General features: G+C 47.5%; 2 protein-coding genes and 1 pseudogene across 4 annotated transcripts; all 3 read left to right on the top strand.

Moving 5' to 3' along the window:
- Positions 1 to 1301: 1301 nt before the first annotated feature.
- LOC112889883 lies at positions 1302 to 4111 on the top strand (annotated as a pseudogene).
- Positions 4112 to 6674: 2563 nt separating this feature from the next.
- Positions 6675 to 9627, top strand: LOC112889723 (transcription factor bHLH82-like). Of its 2 annotated transcripts, none has more exons than XM_025956481.1 (7): positions 6675 to 7173; positions 7286 to 7360; positions 7443 to 7613; positions 7935 to 8000; positions 8625 to 8690; positions 8831 to 8899; positions 9006 to 9627. In XM_025956481.1, the coding sequence occupies exons 1-7, from the start codon at positions 6745 to 6747 to the stop codon at positions 9456 to 9458; spliced, it is 1329 nt and encodes a 442-aa protein (XP_025812266.1). In that variant the 5' UTR covers positions 6675 to 6744; the 3' UTR covers positions 9459 to 9627. The 2 variants fall into 2 exon arrangements, with proteins under 2 accessions (XP_025812266.1, XP_025812267.1); XM_025956482.1 differs by having other exon boundaries at positions 7289 to 7360.
- A 933-nt stretch (positions 9628 to 10560) lies between these two features.
- LOC112890878 (protein RTF2 homolog) lies at positions 10561 to 12905 on the top strand. 2 transcript variants are annotated; one of them, XM_025957747.1, is made up of 2 exons: positions 10561 to 11791; positions 12666 to 12905. In XM_025957747.1, the coding sequence occupies exon 1, from the start codon at positions 10709 to 10711 to the stop codon at positions 11762 to 11764; it is 1056 nt and encodes a 351-aa protein (XP_025813532.1). In that variant the 5' UTR covers positions 10561 to 10708; the 3' UTR covers positions 11765 to 11791; positions 12666 to 12905. The 2 variants fall into 2 exon arrangements, with proteins under 2 accessions (XP_025813532.1, XP_025813533.1); XM_025957748.1 differs by having other exon boundaries at positions 12670 to 12905.
- The last annotated feature ends 5053 nt before the right edge of the window (positions 12906 to 17958 follow it).

The following is a 17958-nucleotide window of genomic DNA, read 5'->3' on the forward strand; positions in this document are numbered from 1 at the left end:
ACAAGTCTTGTGTTTCACAAGCTTAAATTTTTTGCATCATTGTTCGTGCTGCATACTCTTTTCATCCTAAAAATAAGTGTTCTTTAGCCTTCAAATTTTATCCCACATGGAGTGTTTTTTATATTGTAGTGACATTTATCTAATCAAAGCAATATAAAATACCAAAAAATTATCTAGAGAAATTATCTAGAGAAGAGTGTGGAACCAATCAAATGCTTAAGTAATTCTAATTTTCTGGTTCCAATGCATTTGCATTTGTTGAGAATATAGGGAACCAAATAAACAGCACAATTTTCAATCACAATTGCTTAGTTAATTTGCGGTAATATAATCATTTCTCAATACTAGTAATGTGTCTGAAATTTTCTAAACTAATACTTATTTTAGGACGAAGGGAGTAGACCTTATTTCATACACCCCGGATGCATGCACTTAGGGTCTGTTTGGATACAAAGGGCTAAATTTTAGCCCAAGGGCTAATGATTAGTCCCTCAAATGAAGGGCTAGAGTTTAGTCCTTTTGCTGTTTGGAACAGGGGCTAAAGTTTAGTCCAAGGATACTCAAAAGACTCCTTTGCCCCCGATTAATGCATCTAGGGTAGAGAGAGACTTAGATGGGGAGGGTAGAGAGAGTGTTTTGGTCATCTAAAACCACTTTTAGCCTCATTTTGCCCGGCTAAAGGGTTAATGGGGCTAAAGTTTAGCACTCTATTTTTAATCCTTCTACTTTTAATCCTTCTGTTTGGTTTTCCAAGAGCTAAAATGAGACTAAAGTGGAGGGCTAAAATTTAGCCCCATGGAACCAAACAAACCTTTAGTATCTGCATTAGAGCTCGCTCCATACCAACAGCCAATTTATTGCTAATGAGATTTCTTTTCCATTTCATCACATATAAGTCGAGTTTCATTTCAGATTCTGTCAGGTGACTTGTAGTACGATGTCCTACGTCAGGAAAATATATTCAGAATTTTTCAAGATTACATTTTTCCAACTAATAAAATAGTACAGTTTTTTTGAACGGAATAAAAGAGAACAGTTGATATGGCCTGAAACTGATCAGACAGCAGTGCAAAAAAAGAGGCAAGACATTCCCGTGTTCCACAACGCGCGAGTCCGGGCTGAGGGCTGCGCTTGCCACAGACCAATCCCATACGGCCCTCTCGCACTTACTAGGTAACTGGCCCACCAAGGCGGCGGCGATTCCCTCTTGCACTTACTAGCCCACAAGCCTACGAAGGGCTTTCGCCTTCCCGGCCCCCGCCGTCCCGATCCTCCGACCTCCAGGCGTCCAGCATCGACGCCGCCGTCTCGATTGCCCTCCGGCCGCGGAGCTCCGGGCCACGCGGTAAATCTGAATCTGTTCCCCCACCCTCTCTCTCGCTTACTCGCCGTTAGTTCCGCTGATATGCGCATCGCTGTTGGTTGTCCTACAGTTTTAGCAGGCCGTTTGGAAGTTCCCTTCCCCTGATTGTCTTATCTGGTTAACAAAACTAGTTGGTTTCCGCTCTGGGGACGAGTTGTAATCCTGTGCCACGCGAGTAGATCAAGTGCTTAGCTGCGTTTGCCTTGGATTGAGCTCTTCCATTCATCAAGTGCATCGCTGAATCAGTGGGGCGGTGTGGATTGCGATAATATTAGGAAAAAGTGTACATAACGCCCCCAACGTATCAATGGTGGATTACATCACCCCTGAACAACAAAACTGGGTTTCTAACCTCCTCACCTTTGCAAAACCATATAAATACCCCCCTAAAGTGGTTTTATTAGGTGGTTTTGCTAAGTTGGCATGCCATGTAGGTGGTTTTCGCCACGGTGGATTCTGAGGTGGCCACCAATGTTTTGTCCTAGTCATCCCGCCGAGTGGGTCCCACCTACCAGTGACACCGGGTCTTTTCCTCCAGACGAAGCACCTGTCGCCGGCCGCTCCCTCCCTCCCGCGCCACCAGCCGTCACTCCCTCCCTCCCCGCGCTGCCATCCATGCCGCTCCCTCCCTCCGTGCCGCGCCGCCGGCCCCTCGGGCCCCGCGTGCCTCACCGCCAGGCGCCAGGAGGCGGGCCCATCCCGCCCGCGCACCCCGCACGCCTCGCCGACAGGAGACGATCCCCGGCCCCGAGCTCCACGCATGCCTCGCCGGTAGGAGGCGGCCCCCGGCCCCGAGCTCCAGCGCTCAACGGAAGGACCTCGGCCGCCGATTTCTGCCACAAAATTCGGCACCATTGGTCACCGGCAGAGCAATTCCTCGCCGCCACGAGCTTCGCCGAGTTGCTGTGGACCTCCTCCGTCCCGCTCCGTCACCGATTCGCCGCTGGAGAAGCGCACCCACCGCCGCCGTTCAAGCTTCTGCCATACCGCCCATCGCCGTCGTCCATTGCTTGACAATGGTGAGCTCGCCCATGGCCTCCTCACCCTCTTCTCTACTCTCTGTGCCAATCAGTGCACCCCTAGCTCGCCGGAGCGCCAGTGAGTCCATCGAGCAGAGCCGCCGTCGGCCATGGGAGCATGCTCCCAAATCTTTGCAAAAAGGCTCTCCAAAAATCATGTAATTTTTAATACAATTTGTGAGTATGGAGAACTTACAGGTGGGTCCAACAACGCCTAGGTGTCATCCCTATCCAACGTGGCATGCCAAGTCAGTAAAACCAGGGTGCAAAACCACCTCAGGGGTTAGATGAATGATTTTCACTAGTTTAGGGGGTAAGAAATCCGGTTTTGTAGGTTAGGGGGTGATGTGATCCACCATCCATACGTTGGGAGGTTATGTAGACTTTTTCCACAATATTATTAAGGGATGAAATTTGGAACGTTAAGCTGATTCTGTAACCTGTCAGTTGAGCTCTTGTTACTCGTCCTCTTTTTGTCCTTTCTGTATTAAAACAGCTGTGTTATTCGAAGGTTATGTTAGGTTGTGCCTTGATGACTTTAGGTATTGAATTCGGTGGTTTTAATTGATAAGCTCTAGTTTCCACTGTACCTGCATCAATCATTTATGTAAGGTTGAAGCATTTCTTGATAAACCTCAGTGTGTAAGCGATTTGTTGCATATATGGGGAATTATGACTATATGCCACTCCATAACTTTGTGTTTCAAAATATGCTTGTTAATATATGTTGAAAACTTGCATAGAGGCATATCCCGAAGAATTGAATATATTGCTATTATGTGAATGTCTTCCATGCGCTATTCGTCGAATTCTGATTACATTTATACATACTGTTTTGAATGGCACTGAAAACTTAAAGGATATCATGCTGAATGTAATATATTTCTATTGTGTGAACATGTGCTATTCGTGGAATTCTGACTAGCATTTATACATATACAGTTTTGGAATGGCCACTGAAGACTCGAAAGATATCCTGAAAAATGTGGACTGGAAGACTGTGGGTGGCTCAGTGACTACTGAATCTAGCCAGCCGATTGTTAAGAAACGTCTCCCAAAGAAAATTAGACAAGTCCCTGACTGTTATTTTCTGCCTCGGCGGTCGTGGCCTTCTTCATTGGCCATGGTGCTGTTTGTGCTGCTGGGATTGGTGCAGGGATGCTGCTTGAGGTGTGGATAAACAAAAAGATCAAAGGTATATTCCTGGATTTCATAGCACGAGCAATTGATTTTCTTACCAGTTATGAACTGTAGCACTGATAGCATGGATTGCATACTTTGCTTTCTTATCTCACATACTTAGCTCACATTCATACTCTTGTTCATTGCTGCATTCAGAGGATGGCGGCATTATCTGGGAGATGGATAAATGATATGGAGCACACTTTGATGTAGTAAACCTCCCTTGCCATCGTGGAGATGGCTAACTCTGAAAATGCTGATGCAAAGTAACACAGCCTTGTTTCTGTATCTGGATTTATCTGCGTAATAGCAGTATGGTGCTCCAAACTTCCAAGCTTCATTAAACAAGCAAACTGAAAGTGTCAGAATCGCAATTCATAGAGATTTTGGATTTTTGTGAGACATTATAACTAGTGCACTGGTAAGCATTACTTTGAATGTCTGTCAGTCTGTGGTTTTTCCAGCCGTCAAGTGGCATGTTGTGGTCGGATTTGAAAATCAGTGTATCTGCCATTATGAGAGAATTCATTCATTTGTGTGCATCGAACTCTTACTGTATCTTTTTTTTCTTTGAAAAAAGGTACAGTATCAAACTACTATGCATTTGCCTTAGTACATAGGCAACTCAGAGATTGAATCAATCCAAGTTGAGATAAACATCAACTTTAGGACCAAAAGGATAACCAACCTTGACGCACCAGACGGACTTACCATGGAGAAATAAATAAACTACCATCATGCTCCCATGATTGCACTAGCAGTAAAATGCATAAGTTATGGGTATTCCTATCTTTTTGCTTTATATTTGACCTGTTGTGATCTTAAACCTTTTTTCTGCTGTCCTTGCTAATTCATATTGCAGAAATTAAGTATTCAAATTCCTATAGAATGTTAGCACTCAAGTTATTCATGTTCTTTTAGAAACTGCTCTGGTCCCTGTCTTCATGTTCTTTGTGGCACTACACTTTCCTTCCCCGAAAGTGCTGGTTTCTTCTTTGACTTGTGCCCTCTTTCTTGTGCAAATGCACTTGGCTCTTAGGCATAGCCTTCAGTTAAGCGCTTGGCTCTTTCTTGTGCAGCATTCACTAGAAACATGGACGTCCATGGATGGAATTTCTCTCCAATCCATTATAGTATGAACGACAGGACATTAATCTCCTCTATCATCTCCATCCATGGCTGTTGGGGAGTTCGGATGCAGGCGGATTAAACTAATCCAGGGGCCATTAATGTTGCAACCAGATTTGATTAGTGCAGTTAATGCGGGGATTGACTGACCTAAACCCTGCCACTGCTTCTCCCACTGATCCGTCCATTCCCCTTGGATCTTCAGCTCTGCAAGAGGAATGTGTCAGCAGTTAATGCTCCCTGCTGACTTCGTGCCACCCCCGTGCACGCTTCTTTTTCTAGACGAGGGAGGAGAGAATAAAACTGGCGATCGCGCGCTCTTCTTAGCCCCTTGTCAACGGATTATCCGATCCTAAATAATCATACGCACTAAGTGGGTTATTGCCTCGACCAATTCTGCATCATGCTATCTTTATTCTTTTTACTACGTCTTAGTTGTGCCTATGCTTTTGCTATCATGATCTTTTAAGATCCGCAGTGGAGAAGAATTGAGTCGTCTCTTGCACAAAAGGCAGCTTGGGCAAAAGAACATAGATGGATCAACAACTAAAAATGCTGGTAGAAGTGTGTATGTAGGAATAGACAAAGCTGTGGTGTTGGATGTATAGAGATTATTAGTGCTAAGAGATAGTCCGTGGGGAAAAAAATGTTCTAAGAGATGAATGGGGCAACTATTGGAAGAAGTTCTAAGAGATGAATTGGGTAACTATTAGAAGAAGTTCTAGGATATTAATTGGGTAACTATCTATAATACTGTCTCTATATTCATATGAATGCTTTAGCTGTAGACGAATCTAGAAGTCAAAGTGATTCCAGTGTGTCCACCTCTAGCATCAGTGCTCCGCAAAATAACAATAGTTAGCTTGTGCCGGCCACGAACCTTCGTAGTTACATGTAATACTGTAAACTATTAATCTTATATCTGCAAAAGCGGGTACATAAAGCTGGTATTGATCTTAATCTTTTCCATTTTGAACAATTATTATCTTGATCTTATTTATCTTTATCTTTTACAAGTTGCAGGTTCTTCTCAATCAGCCAGACCTTTTTTCACTTTACCAAAGGATCTGAGAGCATTTTGCTATGCAAAGTCATTGGATCCTCCTCATTATTAGTAAGCTGCCAGTAAATAATCATATCGCCTTACCAGATAGAAAACCCGCACTTTGTGCTGCTTATTTTAGTTGAAAGAACATCAGACATGGCTCGTAGTGGGGGCTTCAGAATAATCCCGGTGGTTAATGACCCTGTTCTTCCTTGACGTTTTCTTAATTAGTCTAATTCTGACTCTGAATCTTTTGCGCTACTGATAACTGCATTTACCTGTCGATCTCCCATCGGATGCCATTTTGTCATATGGGTCGTTTACTCTCCGCAGTCCGCACGCGCACACGGTGCTGGGCACGTGCGTGCCGTAACTTCTTGCCTTCTCCAGTCTCCAATGCGTATGTTGCCGCACGTGTGCAGCCCAGAACTGCAGCCTGAACTGGGAGAGGTCCAACTGCATGAGCCCTGAACAATCACCGTTCAGCTGTGGCATTATGCAGAACGTGAGCATAAAAGATCAAGATCTTGCCGAACAGAGCAGAGCAGAAGATGTTTAAATTGGAATGCCTGGTTTCGTAAAGGCTTGCTCCAGAACGCCATTTTTTTCAAATTTTGCTGGAATTGCACCTATTCTTGCAAATTTCCTGTAAATTTTGGAAAATGGTAGAGATCTTCAGGTTTGTTGCGGTGAGAATCATAGAACGAAGGTGTGCCAACTTGCTCGATCTTGCTTCTGCTATTTGAATATTTTCTTGGAACTGGACTCTCACAAGTTTACGTGGCTGCATTCCAGTTTCGGTTCTCCTAACAAATTAAATCTAAAATGCCAATGTGTTGCACGAACTAAGCTCAGTTTTTTTTAAAAAAAAAACTGAAATTGGCAGACCCTGTTATAAAACCGCGCGAGCCGCGAGTTCCCCATCCCTCCTTCCTCCCACCCAGCATTTCCGAAGCGCCTTTACTCACCTCCGTTACCTAGACCACACAGCGGCTTCAATCAGCGCCATGCAGCCGGGCGGCCGCGAGATGGCCGGCGGCGAGGGCGGGCCGCAGCAGGCCGACGACTTCTTCGACCAGATGCTCTCCACGCTGCCGTCGGCGTGGGCGGACCTGGGCGCCGGGGGCGCCAAGTCGCCCTGGGAGCTCCCCGCGGGCGCCGAGGACGCCGCCGTGCAGGCCGCCTTCGGCGACGACTCGTCGGCGCTGCTCGTGTCGCGCCTCCGGCAGCACCAGATCGGCGGGGACGTCGTCAAGTCCTCCCCCTCCTCCTCCCCGGTCATGCTGCAGCTCAGCGACCTGCACCGCCACGGCGGCGGCCTGGCGGGCGCCGGGGCCGAGGAGAGCGCCGGGTTCTCCCCTCTGCCGCTGTTCACGGACCGTTCGGCGCCGGCGCGGGAGGAGATGGAGGGCGGCTTCAGGTCGCCCAACTCCGCCGTAAGACTCGTCGTCTTGGACCCAATTATGCTTCCGTTCTCCTTGTCTAGATCTTTCCTTAACCTTTTGAGCGTTTGATTGCCATGGATCCCGCTTGCGCGCGCGCGTCCAGCAGGGAGGCGATCACTCCATGTTCAACGGGTTCGGGATGCACGGCGCGGCCGCCGTGCAGCCACAATTTGCCCAGGTAAGGTCACGACTCACCACCAGCTTATATGCCAAGAACCCTTCTTTAATTTCATGTACCATGATGTCGTCGTCTGTCGCAGGGAGGATCGGTGTCCCCTCAGAGCCTGGGAGGACCGGCGGTGAGCGGCGGCGCAACAACACCCGCTGGCGGCGCAGCTTCATCGGCCGGCGGCGGCGCGGCACCGCCGCGGCAGGTGCGACAGCGGGCGAGGAGAGGGCAAGCCACCGACCCCCACAGCATAGCCGAACGTGTATGCCACGCACATCGCCACTCTCCTCCCACCACCTTTCTGTTCTCTGAATTCCTCTTTTTTTTCTAAGAAAATAAAATTCAACTTGTTCATTCACGCATGTGAGAAAAACATTGCAAAGCCTCAACCTATATATTCGCTGCAATGCAATTCACATCCTTGAAAGCCATTATTTAACTTGGATGATACAATTTTACGCCGTTGATTGACCTATCAATGTTCACGAACCATCAGAAAAAAATTATGAACTCATATTTGTTTGATCCTACAGTTCTACGAATTAACTTGGAATTTCTGAACTTCTGACGATCCATTCCGCAGCTCCGGAGGGAGAGGATCGCGGAGCGGATGAAGTCGCTGCAGGAGCTGGTCCCGAACGCCAACAAGGTCGGCAACCTCGATCCGTCCCCTACCTCCCTTCTCCTTTCTCCTTTATTTCTCACGTCTTCAACGTCGCCGTCGCTGCTGCTCTGCCGCTTTTGCGCCCTCGATCTCGTCGTTTCGCTCTCCGGCGGAAAAGCGGGAATCTTTCCCGACCCACGCGCGCGTGCGACGGCCGACGGGGACGCTTGCCCGTTTACGCGATCGAGTGGCAGCGACAGGCTAACTAAGCTAGCAGCAGAAACGGGGCCGGCAGGTAGGTGAGGGTAGCGCGCTGGCGCGCTGCTCCTGTCCTGTCGAGCTCATTCGATGTGATGTGATCGATGTGCTGGATACTTGGCACTGCAAGTCTGCAACGCCCTGAAAACTTTGAATGAACTGGGGGGAGAGTAGTCTTGCGCCAGCTACTATATGTGGACTCTGGAGCGCAGTAAATGGGCATGTGGGGGGCATTCGATGCCTTGTTTTGCTCAATTTGTCCCTGAATTTCCGAAGAGGTGATCAATGGCGGCATGCCGATCGATCGATCAGTCTGGTAGAAATAATGGAGTATAACATGAAGAAATGGGGGAAATGTGTGGCCGTCGAGCGACGACACTGAAATGGCGACATGGGGTTTTGGTTTTGCAGACGGACAAGGCGTCGATGCTGGACGAGATCATCGACTACGTGAAGTTCCTGCAGCTCCAAGTCAAGGTGACGATGCCACTTCTGAATTCTTAACAATGCTGAATTGCTGACAAGTGATAGTTCAGGTGTCATTGATCCCGGCTTGCCGCAGTGACAATGCTGATGAGTCCGCTGACCGAGCTTGATGCATGCGCATTGTGTTGCAGGTTCTGAGCATGAGCCGGCTGGGCGGCGCGGCCGGCATGGCGCCCCTGGTTGCAAGCATGTCCTCGGAGGTATTGGAACGCTCGATGCCATTGCCTGCAGTTCAGAGATCAGTAGTCAGTTGATTGTAGTTTCGATCAATTCTGAGAAGCATCGTGCTACTACTTGTTTCCGCAGGGCAATAGCAACGGAAGCAGCAGCAACAGCGGCGGCGGTGCAAAGGGCAGCGCTGCCACCAAGGCCAACGGCAACGGCAGCGGCGAGAACGGGAACGGCGGCGGCGGGCTGCGTGTGGCGGAGAACCAGGTGGCCAAGATGATGGAGGAGGACATGGGCACGGCCATGCAGTACCTGCAGGGCAAGGGCCTGTGCCTGATGCCCATCTCCCTGGCGTCCGCCATCTCCTCCGCCACCTCCTCCGCGTCGCTCCTCTCCCGCCCGCCGCCGGTCCTCCGCCACCCCGCCGCCACCGCCGCCAGCCCCGCTCCTCCCGGCCAGCCGCACGACGCCAGCAACTGCGCCGCCGCCGCCGCTGCGGCGACGTCGCCGGCGTCCGCTAGCAGCGCCGGAGGCGGCGGCGACGATCCGCGATCCACCAAGGACGTCGGTGGCGGCGGCGGTAAGCAGTGACCGGTGGGAGGATCGATCGTAGGAGGATCCTGGCCGGGCGACAAGCCGACAACTGTACTGTATCAAACAAAGGGTGTAACTAGGATCGCGTGACGTCGTAGCATCCTGCCATGACATCATATACTATACCTTCGTTTTCCTCCAATATATTTTCCATTGCCCTTTCCTAGCTCCATTGCCGCCCTTTGACCTTCTGCTTCGTGGGCTGGTTCTTTATTGCACGTTTCGCGGAACAGCGGTACCGTACCATGTGCGCAACTAGGCGATTGGTGAGGAGGAACGCCGTATCTTTCATTCCCCTCTCGAGAATTGAGGTGCAGTGCTCTTTCAATGATTGAGATGCCGGCCAGGACGACGATGACGACGATCGAGTTCGATCGATCTGATGTGCAGGCTACTACTAAGCGTGGTGGACAAAGAGCTGGTGGTTCCTCCCTCTGGTTCGATCGCGCGCACGTCGTCGTGATTGTTGGGTGGAGAAACCAAAAACAAATGGTGAAAGGTTGAAGAACAAGGGCGAGCGTGATCATGCGATACGACCAGAGGAGGTTTGGAAGATTCGCGGGCGAGGCGAGGTGGACGCACGTTGGCGATGGACGGGTGAAGTATGTACAGTTGGCCTCCCGTAACTCGACCGGGCTTAAAGATTTGTGTCTGTCAACTCTGATGGTTAGGCAAAGGAGGCGATGGATGGATGGGAGTGCGATCGCAGAATCGGGCCCTGTGTGCGAGAGTCGCTGGACGGTCGGTCGGCTGCAACAAAGAACTGGTGGCTCCTCCATAAAAAAAAACATACGGGAATCGCATCTCCGAGATCGTGTCCGTGGCATCTGATGATGATGAGTTTTTTCATCCGACCGAGCCCCGCTGATTTCGCCACGAACGAGCTGCAGGACCGACGACGACGAGACGAGGGGCGGCGGCGCGCGCACGGCTGGCCTCTCGAAGGCCGGCCCAACGAACGTTCTCACGTGCGCCGACTTCCTTCTTCCCTGTTTCCAGCCCAGCCCACTCGGCCCAGAAACAGCGTCGGTTTCACCCTCGCGGCCCCGCCGACTCCGCGTCAGCTTTTCCAGCCGAAGCCAACGCGCACCGCCCCCTCTCGCACCGGGCCGGACCGGACCATCTCGAATCCGTGATCGGCAATTCCCCTCTCGCATCGTCTCCTTCCGACCTCCCTCCCTCCCCTTCCTCCGCTCCCCGATCCAGCTACCGCCTCCCCGTCGCCGGAACCCTAACCCTAGCCCGCCATGGCCGGGCCCGCGGCACCCTCCTCCGGCGCAGCCAGGGCGGTCATCCTCCGCCTCGACGACCTCTCCCTCCCCCCACGGTACCTCACCGTCCCCTCCCACCTCCGAGTCTCCGACCTCCTCGCCTCCCTCCCGCTCCCCTCCTCCTCCTACTACCTCACCTCCGGCGGCCGCCCGCTCCCCCCCACCTCCCGCGTCGCCGCGCTCCCGCCCTCCGCCTCCGTCCAGCTCCGCCTCCGCGCGCTCCGCGGCGGGGGCGGCGACGGCGGCGCCACGGGCGCCGAGTCCCGCGACTGCTACCTCTCCATGTACCTCGCCAAGAAGCCCGACAAGGTGGACCCCAACGAGACCCGCCTCTCGCGCTTCACCTGCTGCGCGCTCTCCGGGGAGCCCCTGGCGGCGCCCGCCGTCGCCGACCGGCTCGGGAACCTCTACAACAAGGAGGCCCTCGTCGAGGCGCTGCTCCACAAGCGCCTGCCCAAGGCGCTCTCCCACATCCGGGGGCTCCGCGACATGATCCCCATCCACCTGCACCCGAGGCCGGACGGGGACGCCGCCGGGGAGGAGGTCCGGTTCCAGTGCCCCGTGACGGGGCTGGAGTTCAACGGGAAGTACCAGTTCCTGGCGCTCCGCGGGTGCGGCCACGTGCTCAGCGTGAAGGCGCTCAAGGAGGTGAAGACGTCCGCGTGCCTCGTCTGCCACAAGGAGTTTGAGGAGGCGGATAAGATGCCCATCAACGGGACCGAGGAGGAGGTGGCCGTGCTGAGGAAGAGGATGGAGGAGGAGAGGGGGAAGGTGAAGGAGAAAAAGGACAAGAAGGTTGGCAATGGGCTGAGTGGCAGTAAGCATGCTGCCACTGCTATGGCGGCGGCAGGGGCTGAGAAGTTGGAGAACGGCAAGAAGGGGGAGGCTGCCGTGGCAAAGCGCTTCAAGGCTGCGGACCATGCGCCAGCCCATGCGAATAAGGAAGTGTATGCGTCGATTTTCACATCCTCCAGGAAGTCAGATTTCCAGGAGACATATTCATGCCGGTCGCTTCCGCTGGGAAGGAATTGATGTCTTGGTGGGAGAGCATGCATGGAGGTGACCCTTTTTTTTACCAATTCGCTCCTTATTATAGCCCACCCACAAATTCCAGGGGTTGTTTCAGCTGCTGGTGTTATGTATGTCTGATCGTTGATGGAGCAGCACTAAGTTCACATAAATGATGTGTGAAATATGCAGTACTTAATCTTGTGTAGCAACTTACTTGAATAAAGTGCTAAGCTTTGTTCCTAAAACAATTGCTTGCAAAGGAGCCTTCATGGTTGTAACCTCTGCATACAATTAAATCAAACAGTTCATATGTAATCTTTGCATTGTACTTATTTTGATTCTCATACATCATCCACAAAGAATGTAATCGATGGAAAATGCAAACAATTAGTGTCAGTATGACATGAATATTGCAATGCGAAGTCAGTTTTATTGCTTTTCTTTCCAAGTACCCAATCAACATCGCAGAGCAGGAAAACCAATATTAATGTGTTACAATGTGCAGATTTTGTGGCAGGCTTGTGAAATGCACCTCTTGTAAACTATTGGAAGCACTGCCTAGGATAACACTAGTTTTAAAATGTACACATATTAAGTAAATCCTGCCAAAGCTCATGGTCATGGCATGCTAGTACCTTGTTAAAGCCGTGTATTTTGCTTGAAGTTGAAATGGGTGCATCTTTGAGGATTCCTATTTTACTAGTTTCTGATGGCTTGATTTTTTTTTCTTTTGATCTGCACGCGTCAAAAATAGTTTCAGACACAATCTTTGTTACACTTATGTGTCCATCCATTTGATGAATTGAAATTACCGATGAATTCCTAAGATGCAGTGCATTTCTGGGTGGTTAAATATATTTGAAAAATCAGCCTTATGAGTGTTTAACTGGTACATCATTATGCTGCTTATTAATTCAACCAGACAGGAAATGGCCCAGAGAAGCGTTGTTCCAGGATGCTGAATTTTCTGTAGACTTTGATACAGCAAAGAACGCCGCGTAACGGAGGGATGCTTATGTGCCTTCTTGTTTCTTGTTTGAAATCTACACTTGTCATATCATTGCTTCACGGTATAAGCGGAAACATCGTACTGTCATTTGCTTATGACTCACCGAGCTGTATATACTGCATTGCACTCTGATTAAGTGCCGCATGTGCAACATGTCGCTCATATTTACCAATCGATCGAGTGAGTGTATTGTCGTCTTCTGCACCGGCCATTCTCTGTTAAAGTTTTCGCAAAATCTGAACCGAGAGGGCTCTGATTTAAGCTTAGCTTGAGAGCCCTCCCGATTTGGAACAGAGGAGAAAGAAGATGTCTGGTCGGAAGACAAAAGAGGAAAAAAAAAGAGAAGTAACAAAAAGAACTGAAGGAAGTAACAGCACGGCCGATCTCTTCTATCTCCGGCGGGAGGTGAGCTGAGCTGTGGCACTTCAAATGATGTAACCCTGTAGTCTGTCGGGTAAAGTACCGATAAAACTATCTGTCACGGGATCAAAACAAGATATCTCGCATGAAGGCGAGTCCAGAGATACAACTGCCAACCATTTTTACATCATAGGTATAATATTACATTAGTATTCAAACATCGTAGCAAGATCTAGCTAGTACGAATTTGTACAATACTGTTTAGGTTGAAGTATCTGCAGCGGAAAACAAAACGTGACTACAGACGTCGCACAACGGATATTTGAGCTAAGCCCATGCTCAACATCACTCGGAGGGACCTGTGTTGACCGGGGACGGATCCCACTCCACGGACCAACCATCGGGAAGAGCATAGGTCCATGGCACGGGCAGAGTAGAGTCCTCAGAGGGATTATCTGGAATAAAAGTCATAATGCAAGGCTGAGTATACTAATACTCAACAAGGCTTACCCATTTCATAGTATAATTAGCCATGTAACTAGACTATGAAGGCTTTTAATGGTTCTGGGTATAGTTTTCAGCTGAAAAGCAACAAAGAGTAGATCCTTAATTTTAACTTTTAGCTTTCAGATTTTAGTTGATTATCCATTCTACATAAGCAACTATAACTATTCCCAGTGGAAATCGAGCGGTGGCAATGACACCACTGCTCGCGAGCTATAATAACATTTGTCTAATACAACTTCTAGATGAGGATAAAATAAAATGTGGGATCCAATTGAACTTAGATGGGTACGGTAGATTCAGCTACATCGGTTGATGATTTTATAGTTGTTGCTTCGATGATGAGTACCTTTTCATATAAACCATATGTTTATTATGGGAATTGTAAGCTCAGTATAATAAGTTACACATTTTTTAGGTGCATTTGTCACATTTTATAGTATAAAAGGAATAGTCCGGATGTAGCGGCTGTTGCTAGCTGCTGTTAGACTTCGTCGTAGAATTTCATATACCAGCTTATAGAAGATTGAGCTTATGATAAGATTTACATTATGAACTTTATAAATGATGCTTGACCGACTTGTTCGACTGCCATTTTTACAGCTGCAGATGCGACCTCAGAAATGGCAGCCGAATTGGCTAATAGGTGCTAATATATTTTGCTCATTCGGTTCATGAAATTCTTTTATGCAAATGTACATTGCCCTCCTATGTTACTGTAAATCTTGCATCCACCGAATTAGTAATGCTATGGTTACGTCTTTAAATTATAAAGTACACTTACAGTATCTACCAATAAGTTGTATTGTGGGCGGGCAAAGCGCCATCTATGGTGGCTATTTCTCCCCTACAAAGAGTACAATGACGATGATAACCCACCTGTACTTTAGCTCATGAGATGGCATGAACAATAAAACCATATGCAATTCCAATGAGATGCGTATGATGCTGTGAACTCTTCCGCTACTGCGTAAACTCTTGATGTGTGTCTTGTACACTTAACTATGTTTCTAATTTTTGTGTTTGTGTATGTTTGTGTATGACCTACAACTCAATAAACTCGTATACCTTTATGAGACATGCATGTGGTGTCTACCAAGGATTACTGGTGTGAAACAGATTAGCTGCTGGTTAACAATTCAATTTAACTTGTTTGATTTGGATAGTTCCTCGCATGTAATCAAGAATCAAATCATAGTAAATAACTAAATACGGAATACATAAAAAGAAGAGTTTAACGTAGTAACAATTAAATATAATAAGAAAAATAACAAAAATGGTGATATGTCCGCACCTAACATAATGTACCTATGTTATCCAACGCTATAAAGAGTCAATACCTCAAAAACTATATTTTGGAACTAAGTTTTTCTCCAAAGCTAACGAGCAATGCAAGTTTTTTTTTTGCATTGTTGATGTTGGATTTAATCATTCTGAACAACACTTACATAATTTGAGTATAGTGGAAGGTTCAAATAGCAAAGCTATCCTAATCCCTGCTCTTCCTAGGTACTATCCATTACTATTATCTCTTCGCCTCCCTAGTGTAGATGAGATAGAAACTCCCACCTGCACCCCTCGCACCAGCTCTGCCTATCGTCCACACTGAGTGCCATCTTGTTGCTACCTTCAATTCTTGATGCACTTCTCGTCCACAACGTGCTCACACCTAGCGACGGTATAAGTAGCTATCCTCCTTTACTCGCCACTCCAAACCCACCAAACCCTAGTCCACTTGGAGGCAACTACACTAGAGGTGGGGTGAGAGGTTGACGGAGACCATGCGTGTGCGCGCCCGCGCCCACACACACACTCCCTCCCCACCTCTCAAACAAGCCACACACAATGAGTTTTGAAAATGATGAGTATCAAGCTCTTTATATATAGTGAAATGGAAAACGTTCATCCGTTACCGCTTTCTTTATCAACTTCTACCCCTCGTGGTTCCCTTGGAAATAATAAAGAAAACACCCACTTGGTTATGCTTCATATATCAACTCGCCGCCTTCATGACTCCCGTCCATATAAATGCACGCTTTCTTTGTCAACTCGCCGTACTTGTGGCGCAATAGTCACAATAATCAAACAATAATGAAACTCATGTGACATTGAAATTCCATGATCTAGAATGAAGTGATTGTACCCAATTACTCATGCTAAAACCATTACTTCCACTTTAGCTTCATAGTGCTATTTTTCCATGTCATGATGGTCATGTCCATTTATATGCCCACCTACCATCTCCCTTGCACACGCACGTTAATTTCCATTTAGCAGAATTTATCTTATATTGAGATTTTCTACATTGTTCAGTAAACAGAAAATGCTCCACCAGCGAGCGGGAGTACTATGTGAAATGGAAGGAACTTACATATGAGGAATGTACCTGGGAAAATGAGTCCGACATCTCAGCATTCCAACCTCAGATCCAACGTTTTAACGAGATCCGGTCCAGACATAAGAAATTTTGTGGCAAGAGTGCCACTCGTGAGTCACGCCATTTCAAGGAGAGCCCTACACTAGAGGTGGAGTGTGAGGTTGACGGAGACCGCAGAAATAGGTATGTCAATGACACAAGGCATTCGCGCGTGCACACACACTCAAACAAGCCACACACAATGAGTTTTGAAAATGATGAGTATCAAACTCTTTATAGTGAAATGGAAAATGTTCATTTGCTACTGCTTTCTATATCAACTCCTACCCTGTTCCCTTGGCCATAATAAAGAAAACATCCACTTGCTTATGCTTCATATATCAACTCGTCGCCTTCATGACTCCCGTCCATATAAATGCAAGCTTTCTTTGTCAACTCGCCGTGCTTGTGGCGCAATAGTCACAATAATTAACAAATATTCACTTGTTATTGTTTTATATATTAATTCACTACCCTCTTGATTCTCCTGGATATAAAAAATAGAAAATATCAACTAGCTACTACTTTCTATATTAACTTGTCATCCTTATGACGGGTATAAATAGCCTCTCGCATCTTTGTGCCGTCCCAGCCCCACCAAACCTATCCCACATAGAGCCAGAGCTTGATGTGGCAACTACTAAGGATTAATAGTGTTAAAAAGTTAAGCCATTAGTCGATAGCTTGGTTTAATTTGTTTGATTTGGGTAGTTTCTCACATATGCTCGAGAATCAAATCTTAGCAAATATAGAATATATTTGTCTAGTAGCAATTAAATACAATAAGAAAGATGGCATAAACGATGATATATCTAAACCCACCATAATATACCTCAAAAATTATAATTTGAGCATAGAAGAAGGTTCAAATATCAAAGCTAGCCTAGCCCATGCTCTTCCTAGGTATTATCCATTACTACAATGTCTTCCCTTTTCTAATGTAGATGAGATAGAAACTCCCACTTACAACCCCCGCACCTCCTCTACCTATAATTCACATGGAGCACTTTCTCGCCCATGATATGCTCGCACTCTGCGGTGATATAAACAACCATCACTCGGACTCCTCTCCTTGCCAGTTTAAACGCACCAAACCCTAGCCACTCGAAGGCAATGACACGAGATGTGTAGCAAGAGCTTGATAGAGGCATGTGCAAGCGCACACACAACACTGACACAAACACAATGATATTTGACAATGATAAGTATCAAGGTCTATATAGAAAAATATAAAATATCCGCTTCGGCTCTACTTTCTATACCAACTTGTCAACCTTGTGACTCCCGTAGTATGAATAACCCCCTCCTCTTCTTGCCGCCACGAATCCTACCTAACCATAGTCCACTTAGATGCAGCGACACTAGGGACGGAGCGGGAGCTTTATGGAAGCGCGCTCACGCGCTATTGCGATATTTGATAATGATGAGAACCAAGGTCTATATAGTAAAAGGGAAAGACGTTCACTTGCTACTGATCTATATATCAACTTTCCGACCTTGTGAATCCCGTCCATAATAAATTTGTTCTGCTACCAACTTATATGACAACTCGCCATCCTTATGACTCAACTAGGCAGAATAATCAGCAACTATTAACTTGCTAATTCTTTCTATATTAATCCACTACCCTCTTGACTGCCATCACGATTCCCTTGCCATACAAGACAAGAAAACATCCGCTTGCCACTACTTTCTATATCAACTTGCAGTCCTTATGCTCCCCTGACCATAGGAAAATAGAATCCGTCTACAATACTTTCTATATCAACTCGCCACCTTCGTGACTTCTCTAGCTAAGTAAACGAAAATCTCATTTACTAGTAGCATATTGGAAGATTAATCGACCAAATATTAGTTTTTTATCACCTCATGATCCACTCCCTTTAGTTATAGTAAAATAGAGAATGTCCATTTGCTACCACCTCT

This window comes from Panicum hallii, chromosome 4, assembly GCF_002211085.1.
Source record: "Panicum hallii strain FIL2 chromosome 4, PHallii_v3.1, whole genome shotgun sequence".
Classification (NCBI taxonomy): domain Eukaryota; kingdom Viridiplantae; phylum Streptophyta; class Magnoliopsida; order Poales; family Poaceae; genus Panicum; species Panicum hallii.

Bases quoted from the DNA above. Each gene is read 5' to 3' on its own strand.
- LOC112889723 (XM_025956481.1), top strand. From the start codon at position 6,745: ATGCAGCCGGGCGGCCGCGAGATGGCCGGCGGCGAGGGCGGGCCGCAG. The intron at 7,614-7,934 runs GTATGCCACGCA...TCCATTCCGCAG, and splicing joins CCCACAGCATAGCCGAACGT to CTCCGGAGGGAGAGGATCGC. The intron at 8,001-8,624 runs GTCGGCAACCTC...TTGGTTTTGCAG, and splicing joins TGGTCCCGAACGCCAACAAG to ACGGACAAGGCGTCGATGCT.
- LOC112890878 (XM_025957747.1), top strand. From the start codon at position 10,709: ATGGCCGGGCCCGCGGCACCCTCCTCCGGCGCAGCCAGGGCGGTCATC.